General features: G+C 34.4%; 1 protein-coding gene across 1 annotated transcript; it reads right to left on the bottom strand.

Moving 5' to 3' along the window:
• Positions 1–995: 995 nt before the first annotated feature.
• Positions 996–20284, bottom strand: LOC111043217 (serine/threonine-protein kinase STK11). Its single transcript, XM_022328115.2, has 8 exons — positions 19770–20284; positions 18214–18387; positions 16416–16548; positions 14475–14611; positions 11959–12144; positions 10140–10312; positions 8929–9136; positions 996–2214 (listed from the first exon to the last, which is right to left on the bottom strand). Exons 1-7 carry the CDS (start codon positions 20117–20119, stop codon positions 8949–8951), a joined length of 1341 nt encoding a protein of 446 aa, XP_022183807.2. The 5' UTR covers positions 20120–20284; the 3' UTR covers positions 996–2214; positions 8929–8948.
• Positions 20285–20585: the final 301 nt, after the last annotated feature.

A 20585-nucleotide genomic window follows, 5' to 3' on the forward strand; every position in this document is an offset into this window, starting at 1 on the left:
TAAAGATGTCTTATGAATCAGCGATACGATTTCTCGATAAATTCTAATAATAGCTATTCGCTGTCATGAAATGGATTTAATATTATGTTTATTATAATACTGAAGCCATATACAGAGTGTTTCAGAAGTAGTGTCGAACATTTTAGGGTATTGTTCCTGGATGATTGGAGACTACAACTGTCGTATTTGAAGTGTCCAAAACTCAGCAGTTATCCTTATAGCTGCCATTTTGTTTTTTCACCTAGGAATTTTTATCTCAAGAACGAAATGTTGTATTGATCTGGAATTTGGCATGAATATTAATTTATGCTATAACGACTCAATTTAAAAAATAAAATAAAAAATGTTCGATGTGAAAATTCAAAATGGCGGCAATTTAAAATGTTTTATGGCAAATTTCACGAAAACCGTTCACTTTACAGAAAATTTACAAGAGATAAAAAAGTTAGAAAATGTTATCAAGATTTCAAGGATACCTTATTTATTAAGAAGATTAGTCAGAGAATAACAGAGAAATTAATTTTTTTCGTACTGCATGCATACACAAGACAAACAAGATCATCTGAAAAACATTGTAAAATCAGCTGTATGGCCATATAGAGCCGTACCGAGTTTCAAAGCTTCATCTTGAATACAATATTGGAATATTAACAATTCAATATTGATGTTTAATTAATGGTAAAATGTGATCATGCATGCAGAACAGAAAGAATTAATTTCTCTGTTATTCTTTGACCAATCTTAATAAATAAGATATCCTTGAAATCTTGATAAAATTTACAAACTGTTTTGTCTCTTGTAAATTTTCTGTAAAGTGAACGGTATCGTGAAATTTGCCATCAAAAATTTAAAATGGCCACCATTTTGAAAATTTACATCGAACATTTTATATTTTATTTTTTAAAGTTGAGTCTTTATAGCATAAATATCCATGCCAAAATTCAGATCAATACAACATTTTGTTCTTGAGATAAAAATTCCTAAGTGAAAAAACAAAATGGCAGCTATAAGGATAACCGCTGAGTTTTGGACACTTCAAATACGACAGTTGTAGTCTCCTATCATCCAGGAACAATACCCTACAATGTCCGTCACTACTTCTGAAACACTCTGTATATGTATGATAATGTCGCTTTTTCTAGTTCAACTTCATTCAAGCATAATCATTCATCAATTTTACAGTAAATATAGATGAGTTATAAACTCAGTATTACAGTTGGTTACAGCCATGTTGTAACCAAAGGGCTTCAGAATCTCGTTACATCACACAGTCTTTCAGAACGACGCAGTTCAGCTCATATCAGTTAGTTGTTAACCGAAAATGACACTTCCTTTCTTTGTCTCTTGTAAATTTTCTGTAAAGTGAACGGTATCGTGAAATACAATACACAGCTTGTTATACAATACACAGCTTACACACATGATACAATGAATTTTGATTTAACAGTTTCCTTCACTTGAGAAAGTTCATAGAACGACATCAAGTGCAATCTAAGATTTTAATGACTAACAAAACATTAAATTACAGAGAATACTCGAGAATTACAGAGAATGACGAGTATTCTCTGTAATTGAACATTGAAGTAGCCCCATCAAAATACTTAATTGAACAAGCAATTTATTAACTCAAAAATATGTACATTCATTCTGAGAAGAAGGTTTGAATTCGATTGGATTGAATACTAATTAAATTTGAAATAGCTTTCGATTAACTCTTCTTTTTATCAGTGTATGCCTTCCAATATAATTAATCTATTGGAAAATTAATAAAACTAATGATTTTGAGAGGAGTAATCTTTCGGATCACAACGTGCAATACCGTATTTGATACGAGAGTACCAAGGCTAACGGCGTGTTGAATAACGCGTTAATGAAGGTTCTTGTTTTATTGACGCAAATCACAGAAGCTGTATTCCAGAAGTGACGCATGAGCTTGCCTACCTATGGTTTTCATAAAAACGTTCGCTAGGAGATCAGTGATTATTTTTTTAACAATGAATTGCAAGATTCTGTACCAAAATGTTCCTCTATTTTAAATGTCGATCGCTTAGTCGAATAATGCCTAACACTGTCGAATTCATAATAGATAATCAGCGTTGTGTGTTTGTGCTGTTTTATTGGCTCCATTAGACGTCGATTTCATCGCAGCCAGTCGAATGGAGAAAGCAAAACAGCTGGGGCCACCATCAGCCACCATAGCACTTGGCTCTCTGCCTGCAAAACCCAACAATTTCTATATGATTTGAAATAATTGTATTGATAAATGAATACCCCTTAGAACCATGAGCTATACAATGAACTATGCTAGTAGGTCCACGAGGATAGAGAAGTTACTGGCAAACTAGTCATTTTTAATTGACATGGCTCTGGTCAGGTGGCGTTGAAATGTTGGTAGCAGTTACTGAGACGCATGCAGATTAGCAGTGCTGAGTGTGCAGACAACATCCACACACGCTGTTGGAACGTGTCACAACTGTTTAAACGAGATGCCAAAACCACACAACGCGGTTTTTCAGGCGTTCTCATATTGGGATGACCTTGAGGTTGTGAATGAAAGTCATACATAATTTCGCTCCTGGGTTTTGGAAGATTTTGTGTTATAAATAGTCACGGATAAGTACAAATTTTGTATTAATTTCATTATTAATTGTTTCTTGATCACGTTTTATAATTTTGTTTTAGATTTTAATTCTTAATTCTATTTTATAAGCCAAACATCGTTTAGAGGTTATTTTGAGGTTAGGTTTTCGAGATTTAAAAATAAACATAGATAGTTTACTTGACTAAAATTATAACCAAATTAAAATCCTATCATTTATAAATCAATTATTATTATTGCAAGTAATATAATTTCTTAGATAGGAAGATGAGCTCAAGTAGAACACCGAAGGTTATTAATAGAAATGTACACATAGCGGGAGTACTTACGCGTTCCCAAAACCAAAATTCAAAAACGCCAAAACCAAAAACCCCAGTTCCTCAAACTACTTTAGCCGAAAAAGTTGCTCAACTACAAAGTAGCCACACTAATTTAAAAAACCAATTAGAAGTAACTCTAAAAACGTCTGAGGAAGAAAGGTTAGGGATGGTAGAAGAAATTAAATCTTTGGAACTGATTATAAAATTACAAGATGAAGACCATAAAAAAGAAATACTAAATCTAAAAAATCAATGTAGTCTAATGTCGGAGGAAATAAAGAACTAAAATCTAAATTTGATAATACTAAATGTATGATAGAACCTCCGTCCAAATGCAAAAAAATAGAATCTAACCTAAATGATGGGAAATGCTCTGAAAATGGTCGAAATGAAACGTACAGTGAGGTTTTGAAGACAGCAACCAAAAATATAGCTGAGGGAAATAAAGATAGGAAAGGGAGAGTTCTGCTACTGACGTCCAGTCATGGACGTGATTGCAGTGATCTCCTTGATAAAAGATTGAAAAATAAATTTGATGTCCAATGTTTTTTCAAGCCAAGTGCATCAATTAATGCAGTTGTAGAGTCAGCTAGGGAACAAACTAAAGACTTTGATGAAAATGACTATCTAATTGTACTGGGTGGCTCAAATAATATAAATGAACCTAACTTGAATCATCTTCCTCAAGTAACAGAAAAAATCAAGGAAATTGTGCCACTCAGCAAAAAAACAAACTTAATAATAAGTACTATTCCTAATAGGTTTGATAGGCCAGAATTAAATGAAGCAATCAATTCGACAAACAAATCAATCCATAATACAATCAACAGCCTAAAAAATAAGAATTCTAAACAACTGGGGATTTGTTTTCTAAATGAAAGGCTGAAAAGACATAACTTCACTAATCATGGGTTGCATCTAAATCGATCTGGCAAAGTAATCTTTTGTAATAGATTGGCAGAGCTGATTGAAAGCCGTTTGCAATCCTCTGGTTTAAAAACAGTCAAAAAAACAAATAACGATTTTTTAGTAAATTGGCTCAAAACAGGGAAAGGGAAATAGCTACAAATGCTAGAGATAGAGTAGCACAAGATGGTAAGGTTTTTAGTATTTATCATCAAAATATTCAGTATCTTCGCAACAAAATTGACAGATTAGAAGTATTTCTTAAACAGGAGGATCCTGACATTGTTATTTTCACAGAGCATGGCTTAAAAATAAAGGAAATAAATCAAGTTAGGATTCCAGGCTATTCACTGAGATCAGAATTTTGTAGAATAGCTCATAGAAGTGGTGGTGTATGTATATTCACTAGCAATGCTAAACATACCCAAACTTATGAACTGGATTTTGTTAAGAGATTTTCTGTTGAGATGGATTTAGAGGTGACGGGACTAAGGTTAAAAATTGATGATCGATTTGAGGTAGCAGTGTTAGGTATCTATAGGTCACCAAATGGAGACTGGCAAAAATTTTGTGAGCTGCTCCATACACTTTTGGAAATTACAACCGCTCGTTTCACAAATGTTATAGTAGTAGGAGATTTCAATACCGATTTTGCCAGGCAGGATAAAATGACAGAGGATATTAGAGATATTATTAATATGAATAATTTAGAAATTAAGGTCCACGAATATACAAGAGTAACTCGAACTTCACAGACAATTATTGATAATATCCTCACAAATATAGAAGGTTGTAATGTCAGGTTAGGTAGCTCAGATCTATCAGATCATAACTATCAAATTTTAGATGTTAAGTTGCAGGGCCAGAATCCAAGCAGAAAAAAAACTTTTGTGAAAGAAATTCAGCAATATGAGCTAGGAAATATAAATTGTTTGAAGCAGGAACTGCTTCAAGAAAATTGGAGTAGTGTTTATAACAGTTGTAACCTAAATTACAAATATAAGCAATTCATTGATACTCTAAGATTTCACATTAGTGTATGCTGTCCAATAAAAAAAGTCAAAGTAAAAAGTAAATTAAACAAAGTAGATGAATGGATAACTGAAGATATTCTTACTCAAAGAAATATTGTTAGGGAAGCTTATGAGGAATTTAAATTAGTGAGGGATGTTCCGAGTGAAGTCAAATACAAATGTCTAAAGAAAAACTATGCAAAAGAAGTGAGGAAAGCTAAGTGTAAGAAAACAGCTGAAATATTAACAACTAGTACCAATTTTAACTCTGCTGTTTGGGAGGTAATTAATAGAAATAGGAGAGCAGCTCAAAAAGATACAGTTACTAATGTCCCTAGGATAATCGATGAACATGGAAATTATATGGATGATAGTATAGACATTTGTAACTTTTTCAATAAGTATTATCAACAGGTTGCATATAATCTCCAAAAGTCACTGAACACTAATACTTATAATACAACTACATTAAATGCTGAGCCAATTGAAAAGGTATTTAAATTTCATCCATTATCAAGAGATGAGTTGTCAAGAATAATAAAAAATTTGAATAACAAAAAAACAGTAGGATTGGATGGGGTCTCAAGCAAAATTTTAAAAGAATGTGAAAATGAATTACTGGACCCTTTATTGCATCTCCTTAATACTTCACTAGAGCAGGGTATTTTCCCTGATGATCTGAAACAAGGAAAAATTTTGCCAATTTTCAAGAGCGGTGATTCTGAAAGAGTTGAAAATTATAGACCCATTAGTATTCTAAATGTAATAAGTAAAATTTTTGAAAGAGTAGTTTTAAATAGGCTATTGATGCACCTGGAAGAAATTAATTTCATATGTGATGAACAGCATGGGTTCCAGAAAGGGAAATCTACTAAGACTGCAATAGTATCCCTTGTTGAAAGACTAATAGATATAATAGATTCAGGTGAGAAGGCAGCCGCAATATTTCTTGATTTATCCAAAGCTTTTGATTGTGTGAACCATAGAATATTATTGGAAATACTAAAAACTGTAGGTGTGAATGGTATAGAACTAAAATGGTTTGAATCATATCTCATAGGTAGAAACCAGTGTGTTGAGCTTACCAAGGTGGATGGGAATGAAATAGTAAAAATTAAATCTCAAAAACTGGAGGTCCAGGCTGGAGTACCTCAAGGCTCAATTCTGGGTCCCTTACTGTTTCTGTTGTATGTGAACCAATTACCAAAAGAGTTAAAAGATCACAGAGCTCTGTTGTTTGCTGATGACACATCGCTTATCTTTAACAATTATTTATTAGATAGTCTAGAAATAAATGCTTTTACTGGAGTACAGTCAATTGTCCAATTCTTGAAGCAAAGGCAATTAACAATAAATAGTAAGAAATGTCAATTCCTACAATTCAAAAGTAAATATAATTCAGTAGAGGATAGAGAAATAAATGTGTTTGTAGAGGAAAATGAATTAGACCAAGAAGAGAAAGTAGCATTCTTGGGAATTTTATTGGACAGGAAATTAACATGGCATCCTTACATTGAGAGGATATGTAATAAGATATCATCTGGGGTATTTGTCCTGCGGCAGCTTGCTAGGCTGAATGATAAAAAACTACTGTTAACTGCTTACCATGGACTTATACTATCTCATATTAGGTATGCTATTTTAGTATGGGGTAATTCATCTCAACAAAATATGGACAGGGTGTTTAAGATTCAAAAGAAGGCACTCAGATGTATAGAGAAAGTGAATAGGTTAGACTCTTGTAGGCCTTTATTTAAAAGCTTGGTCTATTAACTGTGCCATCTTTGTATGTATATGAAGTTGTAATGCATGTGAAAACGAGTGGTGTGATCCAGAATTCAGATGTTCATGAGTATAATACGCGAAACAGAGCAGATTATCATATAATGGGTCACAATAGTAGGTTATTTGAACAAAAACCAGATTATATTGGTAGGAAATTTTATAACAAGCTACCTCAAATCTTGAAAAGTAATGATGATTTGAAGATTTTCAAAAAACAAATTAAAAAATATTTAGTTGATAGAGCTTTTTATAGTGTACAAGAATTCCTTTCAAACCTAAACTAGGTTGAACTACTTAGTGTTAGAATTATTAAGTAATAACATGACTTGTCTTATACTCCATGACTGGAGTCTTTAGGACGTAATCTTAAAAAAAAAAAAAAAAATTGGCTGAATGGGTTAGCGTTCGGGTATCAGCTGATAATTAGCCAATCGGAGAGCTTCCTGCCCCTGCAGACTCGTCTCAAAACGCAAGAAAAAACGCATCGTGTATCAAGGCCATTATAGTTTAAAAGGCCAAATTTCACTGATGCTTCACGCTGATAAATTAGGCCTACCCACGTAGTTATTTTACTTTAAGCTATGTAATGTTGGAGTCTGGTCGTTTAAATACATATATGTGACATGGCCCACTATACCATTTCAAGTATTTATAAACAATAAATATTTCTATTTCAAACATTTTTCAAGCGCCAGTCCAGGAATTTCCACAGAGTCGCCGTTGGACGAAAGCGGGAATTCACATTCTGGCATCACTCCTTAGCATGGAGACAAACTCCTTATTTCTCTATACAGTACGCGTCGCGTCCCGTAGCTATGCCTCCGTGACTTTGAAACGGCATACAGGCAAGGTATGATTCACGGGGTAATATTCGCGGCTTTGCAAAAACATCAGGCTTCAGAGACCCTAGATGGAGGAAGCTCCCTTAAGATCTTCCTTGAAGGAAGCTCCCTACATACTTCCTAGATTCTTTATAAATGAGAGTTGCAACTTATCACCAACAATGGGAAGAGCATGTTGAACGAAATTCAGCAGATAGACTGTGTTGTGCTAAAAGGACGTAACTCCAAAAAGGTCCTTGTGTATCTTTTAGGATGCAACACGTTGCTTTTGAGAAGATACAAAAGAGCATCTGTTGCTTATGGAAAGATACATTTAAAAAAAAATTCCATGTTTTTGAACGGGCAGTATTGTAGTCTAGTGGCCCTCCGCCGATAGGCAAAGCTACAGAGCTTGGTAAAATGTGTAATATTGTTAGTGTACTGACCACAGAGTGTAGGAAGGCGGTCCACAGAGTCGCCAACAGATAGCGCAGTTGTACACTAGGGACGATTCAGATTCTGGTATCACTTCTTAGCATGGCGACAAACTCTCTGCACTTATTTTATGCTTAAACTTGGTAAAATGTGTAATTGTTAGTGTACTGACCACAGAGTGTAGGTATGCTTGAACACGGTGAAATGTGTAATCGTTAGTGTACTGACCACAGAGAGTAGGTATGCTTAAACTCGGTGAAATGAATAATTGTTAGTGTACTGACCATAGAGTGTAGGTATTCTTAAACTCAGTGAAATGTGTAATTGTTAGTGTACTAACTACAGCGTGTAGGTATGCTTAACTCGGTGAAATGTGTAATCGAGCCTGTTCTGGGAACATGGAATGTGGTAAATTGTCCGATTCACAATTTACCAGGTAAAAAGTTCCGCGTCCCATGGGAAGAATTTTGACAGATTCTGTACCAGAAACTAGTTCCAGTTCCAAATTCCTGTCCTACAGTCGAAGCCTGGTAAATTGTGTCAGTTCACATTTTCAGAGCTTTCATTGGTCGATTTAATTGTAGTCTGCTTGCTTCTCTGCGCATGCACTGATAGCTAGTTTGTTTAGCCATAGAATATAAAATAAAACATAGCCATAGAATACAATCATATAACCAGCAAGATGATGTTTGATAACCATTGGTTAAATGAATTTTCCTCTATAGAAAATTTGAGAGTAATGGAATGAAAGAAATGCACACTTTTCTAGACGGTAAGTTTGAAAAACAGCCTTTGTTCATTTATGCAGCTAGTAGACGACACATTTTAGTGTAAATCAACTTCATAAGTGCGCGCCAAAAGCTTGAACCAACGATTTTGGAATGGCGTTCCATGGGAGCATTTTGCACTAGTCACGTGATTGAACAATTTACCACTGAAACTAGAACAATTTACCACTTTTTCGTGTTCCTAGACCGTGCCCATTGTTAGTGCACTGACCATAGAGTGTAGGTATGATTAAACTTGGTAAAATGTGTCAGTGTACTGACCACAGAGTGTAGGTAGGCGGTCACGACGGACGACAGGAGGAGAGTCGCTTGACGCTGAGACAGGAGGTGGGGCGTCGCCACGACCGCTTCGCTTCTGGCTGACTGCTGCATGCTGCCGCTCCGTTTCCGTTGTTGCCCGAGCTCGTGCTCTCCAAATCCCCACCACCTGTCTCCAGCATTGGCTGCAACCGACTACCGCGCTCTTCTTCTGCAATCAAACCAATTTTTATTCAAAACACAAAAAAAAAAACACTACAATCAAAATCAGCTTATTGTTAATTTCTTATAACAAGTACGACATTAAAATGATAGGAAGAGGAAAAATAAGGTAGCCTTGTGCTATACCTTTACATTATCATTAAAAAAACGAAACATTTACATTTAAAAAATAAAAAAAACAATATTACTTTTTCAAGACAATAGTTATTCAACTTGAGTGAAATAGTTGTAATGCAATTTACTTTACATGGAGAAAATTATGTCAGGAAGACGTCCTTCTTCCCTGAGGCAATTTTCTATTCTGTCCGGGAAGTTCTATGAGAATCACCCGTTAGATGTACTTAATTTCAGTATTTCCTAGAGGAGAGGCGCGCATAAGGACACCTCGAAGATCAAAATGTCAAACACTTGTAACTTTTGACACAATGTTCGGATCTCATCGTACTACACTTCATTCTTCTCAGCTCGTCAAGGCGGTTCAAAATCATGCATCATAAGTGCAATTCGGTTTTAAAACGTTTTCGATTATAGAAATGAGAAAATAAAGATTATTATAAAAACTGCGACTACGCACCGTTTCGGAAAGTCAATTTTCTGACTCCAGCTATTTAAAGTCTAGAACTTAACTAAATCCCGAGCTCGGAAACCAGCCCTTAAAATGTTAATAATATTTGAAATGTGTTGATAGTTTTAGATAACAAACACAGATCACGGAAAGTTGAAATACTTGCACATTTGAGATACGGCACATATGAGTGACACCCCGCCTATTTAATAGAAATAGGTTCAAAAAATGGGTTATTTTCCTTCAGTTTATCAATTTGAGTCTATTTTGTTTTGTATAAACAGTTCATATAGGTTATACGGTTCATTATGGTAAACAGTAACATTAATCAGACATAGAACTGACATCTGGGCATCACCCTCAGCAAGAAAAAAAGTATCGTATGAAGTATAAATATTTTGTAGAGTTTAAAGATGAACTGACTGACCGTTGCGCTGTCTCTCGGTGATATACTCAGTGGAGCCGGCGTGGCTGGCTGCTTCTGCCTGGTCGTAGGCATCAAACAGGTATGGGAGCACCGTCATCGAGTGCGTCTCGTCACCCGCTCTCGGGGGTACAGGTACGAATTCTAATGTGCGAGCAGGCTTCCTGATCACCCATCTACAAACAACATTTTTCGCTGAATTAATTATCAACACATTCATTATTTATTATAATTTATTAAATGTACTTGTATGAAATAGGAAATTAAATTTAATGAATTCGGAAAAATCTATTGTAACTGGTGATCCAATTACCCAACCCTAATTGGATGCATAGATTAAAAACATAATGTATTTTTTCATAAGGGTTACTCTTGAATAGCAATAAAAATCTAAATACCTTTTTTAAAATTGTACAATTTTAAAAAAGGGTACTTTGATTTTCATTTTTATTTCTATTAAAAACATATTACAGTGAGAAATTTAGTTTATTGGAGGTAATAATAATTGTGTCGGAAACAAAGAAATAAAATTCAATTTATTGGAGGAATGATAAATAGTTGAGAAGAAAAATTAAGGAAATATATTCCTGTATATTATCCGTGAAACAGATAACCTTTAGTGATATTCGTCGTATAATAATGCTAGCAGTTATCTTTTTTAAAAGTTCCAAGAACTTTGGAGCATCATGGAATAGAAAAAACTAAGGTTACTGGCAACGGGTTTCAAGTTTGACTCACAATAGTGTTTGGTTGCTCAATTAAGTTCACTATTCTCTGATGAGACATGATTTTCTTACTCAATGAGAACAAAATATGAACGAATATAATAAGTTTTAATTTATATTCTAACAACAAAATATAGAAGAACATTCAGAATATTTGATTTGAGTTCATCTAGTTTTTATCAGTTTTTTTAAATTTATTTAAACTAGGTTTTATATCAGGAAAATATGTCCAATGTACTGCATTAGTCGATTTCAAAAGTAACTCAGAGCTCTCTGCTTATCAATGGGATATGTTGGCAACATAGAGACGAATTTTGTTCTTCAATTCATCAGTGCTCTTGGCACGATTATTGTAAACCAATGACTTGAGATACCCCCACAGAGGATTCGATCAGGGGAGTAAGCTGACCAGTGCAAGCCGGCTTGTATTTCAAGAAACTATCTGCATTGACCGGATTTTTTAATATATTTTTATGAAAATCAAAAAGATGCATTTGACTAATAGCCATATAATTCAATTAAACATCCATCTTTCTTTATTATTCATTGAGATCACCAATAAACAATAAAAAAAACCAGATTCTATCATTTTACAATTTGTCTCTAATCTTTTAATGTGCTTTAAATGTAATACACCACAATATTAAAAAGATTAAAGGAATTATTTCATATATAATAATTATTAAAAAATTGAAAAATTAAATTGATAAATCGGTGAGAGCAAACATCTATTTCAATATTACTTGATTACTTTGTTTGTTGTCAATGTTCTTTCTATTCTTATATTATTTTTATTCTATTTCTGTTAATTTTGTTTAATAACAACTTAACTTTTTCAACTTGTACTCTTTTGTTCTTGTACATGTACATAATATTATATAATTACTTTAATTGAACTCACTACTGGCGCTCAAGCGTTACTTTTGCCAGTAGAGCCAAAATTTTATTATTACTTTGCTTAATATTATCACATGATCTTGTTAATTATTGTACTGTATACTTCTAAAATTTTGTACTTTTGTTAACTTTATTATTGTTATTACTTTGCTAATCTCTGTAGTAATAGTTGAGATTAAAAATAATAATGATGTACTTACGGATGCTTCCTAATAAGTTGAAGGCTCAGTCTTGTCTCGGGGTCTTTTTGAAGCATGCCAGCCAGTAGGTCTTGTAGCATGGGGTCCAAATCAGTGGGGATTGTCAGCTGGCACCTACCTATGCTTTCAAATAGCCTGTAGATATTGTCGCCTTCAAAAGGATATTGACCCGTATTAAGATTATACCTGCAAATAGGTTAATAATTGATATTATCTCAGTAATTCTGATATTTTTAAAATATAATTAAATAGAGAATAGTTATACGTTATAGTTATATCATAAAGATGCAAATTGTTAGACATTACTCAATTCTAACTTCTATTAGTCACTCAATACTAGTCATTTGGTAGAGAGTTAGTGGGGAGGATATTTTTATTATTCTTCCCAAAGAATGGACATTGATATGTCCAAAGCTCCGCCAATTTATGTAGATGCATAACAATATGATTATTATCTATAGTTATTATATTACAAATTGCTTTTTCATATCATATACAGTTCTATAGTTATTTTCCTAGTCTATATTATGTAAATTCATCTATAATTTTGCTGTATTGTAAGCTATTGTATATAAGTGTTTAAGCCAGTATATATTGTAATCTACATAAATAAAGTACTCAATCAATCAATCAATCAATACTCATTAAAATATAGATATTTGAACGTGAGGTTCAATTCACGGTTCCATTGTACTTTAGTAGAATTGCTTGAAGTTTTACACTGAATAAATGTATGATTCAAGCAAATGAGAACTCACAAATGAATGAGGTTAAGGATATGATCACATTGGATACGTATATACAAGCGCACGTGAACCAAGAAACAAAATCTGGAAAGAGCCATAAAAACACGCTGTGACAACCAGCAAGTGCACGCGTTCATTGTGAGTGTTCCTATTTCTCTTTCCATATTTTGATTCTCATCTGCGCATTTGGTCATGATTACACGTACACCTGCACATATGTGCATCCAATGAGATCAAACCCTTACATTCAAAATTGGTCTGAAGTTTTGTTGAAAGTCGCTCTTTGTTATCTAGGATCTTGTGGATGACATTATCATCATCTTTCATTTCCATTTTTAAACCTGCAATTTATTTTTCCTACAGTTACGTTGAAAAGTGTCCATTGCTGCACTGATTACAGAACGCAAAGAATCACTTTTCCGCTCTAGTGCGGGAAAATTTTTTCTGCACTCCAGATTTGCAACATGGCAACGCAAAATACTTAGTAGGTTATATGGAGCAACAGTGCAGCAAAATCAAAATGAAGTTGGTAACAGTGACTGCTGTGGCTGCTATAGTGAGCAGAGGTGCAACCAAGCACAACGCGCTAATTATTATTCATTATATATTATAACCAACGACAACGAGGACTTTAGGATTTTAGGATTAAGGTTTTTATCAATAATAAATTACACAGAAAAACATTTGATGCATTTCAGGCAATTTTACCCATAATTACCCACTTTTCATATTCAATGGTAACTGTAGGAAAAACTTAATGTGAAATACGTGCGCAAAGTTCCTCTGCTGCACTCAAGAAACCATTCCGCCCTCGCCTACGGCTCGGGCGTAAACGTTTCTTTCGGTGCAGCAAACTGTCACTTTGCGCACTAGTTGCACAAATAACTATTTCATGAATACGGTATGGATCCGAATATAACAATTCGAGCAAAACAATAATTAGAGGAATATCCTGATAATAATTGAACTTCACTGAAAACTGCACACTTATTTTAACATTTATAACCTTCCCTGCAAACTTAGAACATAAATTTGATCTGATTTACATCAAATGCAATAGTGCGCAAAGTGACAGTTTGCTGCACCGAAAGAAACGTTTTCGCACGAGCCGTAGGCGAGTGCAGAATAATGGTTTCTTGAGTGCAGCAAACGAACTTTGCGCACATATTTCACATTAAATTTTTCCTACAGTTACCAATGAATATGAAAAGTGGGTAATTATGGGTAATTATGGGTAAAACTCCCTAAAATCCATCAAATGTTTTTCTGTGTAATTTTATTATTAATGAAAACCTTAATTTATTTAAAATTGAATAATAATAATTAAATTATAATGATTAGTAATTCAATTGAAAATTTATCTGACTGCTTGAAGGGGGTTTATCTTATGTAAGCATTGAAATTACTATAATCAAGGCACATAATAAATAGGCAACGCTGTTCTCCACTGCCATTATAACGTGGGCCTCACTATGAGTATTACCAACTTAATTTTGATTTTGCTGCACTGGTGCTCCATATAACCTACTAACTATTTTGCGTTGTCATGCTGCAAATCTGAAGTTCGCAAAGTAATACTTTGTGCACTAGAGCGGAAAAGTGAATCTTTGCGGCCTGCAATCAGTGCAGAAATTGTCACTTTTCAAGGTATCTGTAGGAAAAAATAATATTGATATTATTTTGTTGAACTTCATAACAAATTCATATGCTCTTACTATTAGGAACTGCTCATATGTTTTCAAATATAAGGAGGAAATTAATTCTACTCACAATGTGACTCCGCTACTCCAAATATCCACTTTGAATCCGTGAAACTTATCATTGCCATTGGCTATTTCTGGAGGCTGAAAAGCTGGCGATCCTTGACTAGTATAGCATGTGTCGTCCGCTGCGTATAAATCTAATGCCTTCAATCAAACAAAAAACCCAATTGATTTAAATAATCGGATAAAAAGTTTATTTATGTTCCATATAGCAGGCCACAGCACATATAAAATACATAAGTCTCACCTACATATAGGGTTAATTTATTTATCAAATAGAAAGACACATATTATATTAACACCACACATGTAAGATATAAACGACACAAAAGCCTAACCTACACAGGATTATAAGAGATTAACATGAAAAAGGCAGAAAATAAAATTATATGTAAATAGTACATAGAACTTGAATAGGCTATTCATTCTGGTGTAACAGAAAATCTTATTGTGCACTCTCATAGACTGTTCCAGGGCACACCTCCCTCCAGAATGTGCCTCACAGTTTGAGCTGCCTTTCCCCATTTATGCATAGAATATAAGTGTTGCCAAATATGATAAAATTTCACAATGCGAAACGTGTCTTAATTATAGACAAGATAAGTTTCAACAATCAACTGGTTATCTCATAATGGATGACGTTTACTGAGAAAGCACTTTTGGACGTTTTGTAAGTAGGAAGACGCAGTGGGAGTGTAGGCAGCTCATGTATTTATTAATTATGTGAGAATCCAGCTTTAATAAGGACGTCACCGTTTTAGGTTTGGTCGAATCATATGTTAGGTGGGTAGTGATCCACAAGGGAGTGACGCTCATAAATACCTTTGTTATAATGTACTATGTAATAAGTTAAATGATCCGATCGTCTCCCATTATCATTGATTAAGTCTAAAAATTTTCAGGGTATCAACAGCTAAACATCGTTGCAATTACATTAAGTGAGATTTACGTTAAAAATTCAGTAAAAATGATAGGAATGCATTGTTGCCAATTTCCCGTTTTCACCGCCTTCTATAGTAGGATGCATACAGTCTCGGACACTCAATTTGAACCTGGGACTGATTCATTATTATTATTATTATTCATTTACAATGCAAATGATTTATTTATTTGTACATTTTCATGATTGAAGTTAAATATTTTGTTCATTACTTTTCTTAATTTTCGTCAAAAATCTGGTGGGGCGCACTCACACAACTTTCCTTGCCGTTATGAAAATTGATCACCTGACGCCAGTGTTCACGCGCATCTCAAATCTACTATTCAAAGATCTGAGCCAGCTGGTGACAGGACAATAACGCTGGAGACACACGATGTCTGCTATCTCTTCATAGTGAATGATTCAATGGAATCAACACTTACCAAAAGTTTATAATTGAATAATCACATTTTCTCGAATTTCGAGCTTATTTTCAATTTTAGGTGAAAATGTTACTAAACATTGATTGTAGAGACTTTCATGCTTAGTCTTTTCCACTTGATTTTTTTTTTTTTGTTTAAATTGTATCAAAAGCCTGATAATTGGGAATCTCAAATTAAACTTTGCATAAATGAGGCGGAGCTCCTGAAATTTTTACAGATATGGGGCTTGTGGCAGTTGATAGAGCTTATCAATGACTATTTTAGGTATGAATTTGATCAATATCGTTGAAGCCGTTTTCGAGAAAATCGCGAAAAACCCTGTTTTTGACAACATTTTCGCCATTTTAGCCGGTATCTTGAACTGCATTTGATCGAAATTGTTCGTAGTCCCTTCCTGGGCACAAACAAAATGCCTCTGGTTCTATTGTTAATGATGAGGTGCATGATGTACAAGTAGATAACTCTACTCATTCTGGAGACGTTTCAAATATTACAGATAGAGTGGGAAACGGATTCAAAAAATTGGTTTCAGCACAATCTCTGTAAAAATTTGAGCTAAAATAAGTTCTACATTGAGGAATCTCACCTCTGCTACTCCCAGATCAGAAATCTTGAGCGTTCCATCCAATGTGAGCAGCAGATTGCTTGGTTTAATATCTTTATGCACGATTCCCTGACTATGCAAATACTCGAGTCCATCCAACAGCTGACAAAAATACCTGAAATTAAAAAAAATAGTTGCAAAAATACTGATAAATCAGCAGAAGAAAATTAGTCTTATAAGTCCATAGGGTTCCTTTAGTTGAACCATATGGTTCACTTGCTGGGCTTTGAGACAGAGGAGGAGTGAAACAACAGGGTTCACGAAGTTGCTACAAGTCTTATAAGTCTTATTTATAGTATTAGTATTGACTGTAATACCCAATCAGAAGATAAACTAGCAGGAGAGCAACGTTTATCAGCCAAAACAGGAAATGAAAAATATAACCGGATGAATGTTGAAAATTGAAATAATGCAAGAGATTAGCCAATCTTCCACAAACAGTAAGGAGAAAATTGAATTATGGTCAAAAAATGAATTGAATTCAATATTATTAGCGAGTTTTCAAGTATTTGGTTAAAGATAAATGGATCCTGCCATTAAATTATAATATAAAAACTGAAAACAGAGATCCGGTTTCAACGAATATCATTGATGTAGGCATACGCTATTAATCAATAATCAATCATCTTTATTATTGTCATCGAACATTACAAATGTTATAAACAAACGTCATGTGGAGATAAAACATAGCATTGCATATACTAACAATAAATATATCGTACCGCTAAACACATATATACATAACATTGAACATGTACACATATGTATACATATATACATATACAAATATAATATAAAACAGTCAGATGCTCACGTTATGACTTAGGTATTCGTCAATTGTATAAAAAGCCTGTTTTTTGAGCCATTGTGCTACTGTAGATATGAACTTTTTTTGTGGTAATTTTTTTATTGTTGTCGGTAATTTATTGAATAATAAGTATTGTTGATACTTATAGCTTTTGAATGTTTTTTGCAGTCTGATGTATGGGGTAATTAGGTTATTCCTATTTCTATGTTCATGCTGATGGCTATGTCTTGTTAATAGAGTTAGGGTTTTTTTAACATGGACCAGGTTACAATAAATGTACATTGAATGGAGAGTCATGATTCCAAGCTCTATAAAACTATTTTTACAGCTTTCAACACTCCTTAGACCAACAATACAGCGAATTGCTTTTTTTGCCAAATAAATGCCTTCTTCATATCACTTGAGTTACCCCAAAGGCGGAGCCCATAATTGAGATGGGAATGAAACATACCATAGTAAGTCAGAATAAGTACCTCCCTACTGACACAACATTTTAGTTTTCTTAGTAGGTACATAACTCTGGACAGTTTCTTAAACAGATACTCTATGTGGCTACTCCAACTCAATTTACTGTCTAGGACAAAACCCAGCAGTTTAATCGGCTTCAGGTACTCCTGGTGCTCCCTGCTTAAATTATTTCTAAGCGTGAATAGAATATTTTCTGTTTTACTCTCATTGAGAGTCAAACAATTAGCAGCATACCACTCCCTGCAGTATTATCTAATACCTCATAACTTTACGTACAGTTTAAACAATATCAAAAAGTGGACCTCTAGTAGTTCAACTGAAATTGAATGAATTGCCGGCCAGCGTAGTTCAATAGTCTGAGGTTGCAAAATTTATCTACGCTCTGGCTAGTCGTGGGTTCGAATCCCACTGGTAGACAAAAATGTTTGATCATTTCATTCCATTACTCAAGCACAAGCAAAGGCTTGGGTGGGCATCACCCGCGATAAGAAAAATTCAACTCACCCGTGTGCCTGCCAAGTTGGAAACTTCTTATCAGGAGTACTTTCAAGCATATCTTGCAATCCACCCACACAATACTCCATTACCATGTACATCTTTTGTTTCTCCTCGTCTATCATAACATCTACTAGTTCTATCACATTCTTATGCCTGAGCGTTCTGAGGAGCTGAATTTCCCTGTAAAGAAAAATATTCACATGAAGTTCAGAGAAGGAAAGTTCAAGTACAAAAGCATGAAAGTTTTGAAGAAAAGAAACATAAATTTATGTTTTTCAAAACCATATTTGAAGGCCGACAAAGCATACTAGGGGCTACATTAATCAGAATACTGTAGTGAGTTACATTTCTGCAACGACAGAGAGAAAAGTCTTAGGTGCTATAAGTTGGCTAAGGCTCGTATAAGGTTAGAACACAAGGCTGGGACATCAGTGATGAACGTCTGTAATGTCGCAATCACATGTACAAATGACGAGCAGCGCTAGAGTGTGGATGGGTGGTTTGCCAGCACTGTCCTTCGTTGGCCATCGCTCCGGTTTTTGTGGAATCACTATGTCAACCAATGCGTGATGGGGCACTGGTCACATTGCAGTGTATATTCAATGCAATTCTTCATTAATCCAAGACCAGATTGTGCTCGATAGATTTCGTCATAGAAAAATTTAAAACGCTCAAGTCCACACTAATTACACTTAATCAAGATGGCATGTCAAATAGGTGGACAAAACTAGTGATCTCCTCCTCACCAAATAAGTGGAGTGGGAGGCTAAGCAGTTCAACTCACAATACTTCTCTGAATGATAATCTTCCAATTCACGAATACACTGGGAAAGTCTATTGAATATCTTCAGTGTGCAAATAGGATAGCTGCTGTGTAATTTGATCAGTCTTGTCAAATCTAGGTCTAGGATTGCAAGACCAACGCGGCCAAGCTTACCAGGCTAAACCAGCTTACTGAGTCAGTGACTAAGCCAACGTGTGGACTAGGCATGAAGCAACCTGTTATATTGATGATGTCCCATCGTTATCAGGACTGGTAGGCTACTATACTAAGTAGCAACAACCGGTCACCAAAATGTGGTGTCCAAACTGGTGACCACAAAGTAACGAGCACAATATAAACAGTCCCACAAATCGCTCGGACACTTGGAGTCCCATGGTAACCGAGCATGATGTCTTAAAGTAATACGGGCCTTACTGAATAAAATTTTAGTATTTGAGTAAAGTTATTTGCTTTCACAAAGATTTTATTGCTATAAAATGAGGTCTTAATACTGTAGAGGGATTTGGGCGTTGAAGTTTGAATATTTGGCTGATACATTTCAAATCAATCAAATACCAAATAAAATATTCGTGTCAATAAGAGTTTAATATTTGGTTTGCAATGGATTAATAAATCTACAACTATTAAACTTTGAATTATGAGAGCAGGAATACAGTTATACATGTAGAGACAATTTCAATAGCATGATATGAACTTAACCTCAAAACCACTCATTCTTTTGCATGCACTCAAGTTCCAATACTATAAAAAATAGATTTTAATAAATGATTTTAAATACCTTCGTGCGTTTTCTTCTCCATTTGGTATCCTTCTTAGCTTCTTCTTTTTGAGGATTTTTACAGCCCTCCTACAAAGAGTTTGAGAGTCAAGTGCTTCTTTAACCTTAGCATAACTACCTTCCCCTAGCATATCACCCATAACATACTTGCCAATCATCTTGCATCTTTTCTTTTTTGTCTGATATATGATTTCGTCGGATTCAACTCTGTGAAAAAATTGTTGAATATCAATGTCATCGTTATCATCATTCAGCCAAATTGACGGTTGGTTATTGTCGATATTTTCGCTGTCTTTAACGTACAACAAGTCTTCTGATTCACTGTCGTCTATTGCCATATTATCGTTCATAACTAATAATTATTCATTTCTGAAGTATTGTAACCTCAAATAATAAATTTTCGCGCACCTTCAACAAAGATCTAATCTTGAACTGTTTTTGATGTTGATCTCCAATGCATTTATTTCCAGTTTTCTGCTTTTTCTGCCAAAAACCAGATGCCTCGTCAATGCCACACAAATTTCGTTGCTGTGTCCAATAATTATTATTATTCACAATTGATTTACAGAATAGCAATCTTTAGAGAAGAAAAAATTGTCTCAAGTTTTCTAATCGAGTTATTTGGAACTTATTTATTTTAATATAGCAATAAATATTATTGAATGTTTGAAGATGTTGTGACTTGTGAAAATGTGTCATAGTGGTATGACGACCACGAGATGACCATGTAACGACGACAAACTGGAACTGGGCACAAGCGCAAATAAACGCTCTTCACAACCACTAAAGCCTTGTACACACGTCCGTACAGATTCG

The sequence above is a fragment of the Nilaparvata lugens genome, chromosome 10 (assembly GCF_014356525.2).
Source record: "Nilaparvata lugens isolate BPH chromosome 10, ASM1435652v1, whole genome shotgun sequence".
In the NCBI taxonomy this organism is placed as follows: Eukaryota; Metazoa; Arthropoda; class Insecta; order Hemiptera; family Delphacidae; genus Nilaparvata; species Nilaparvata lugens.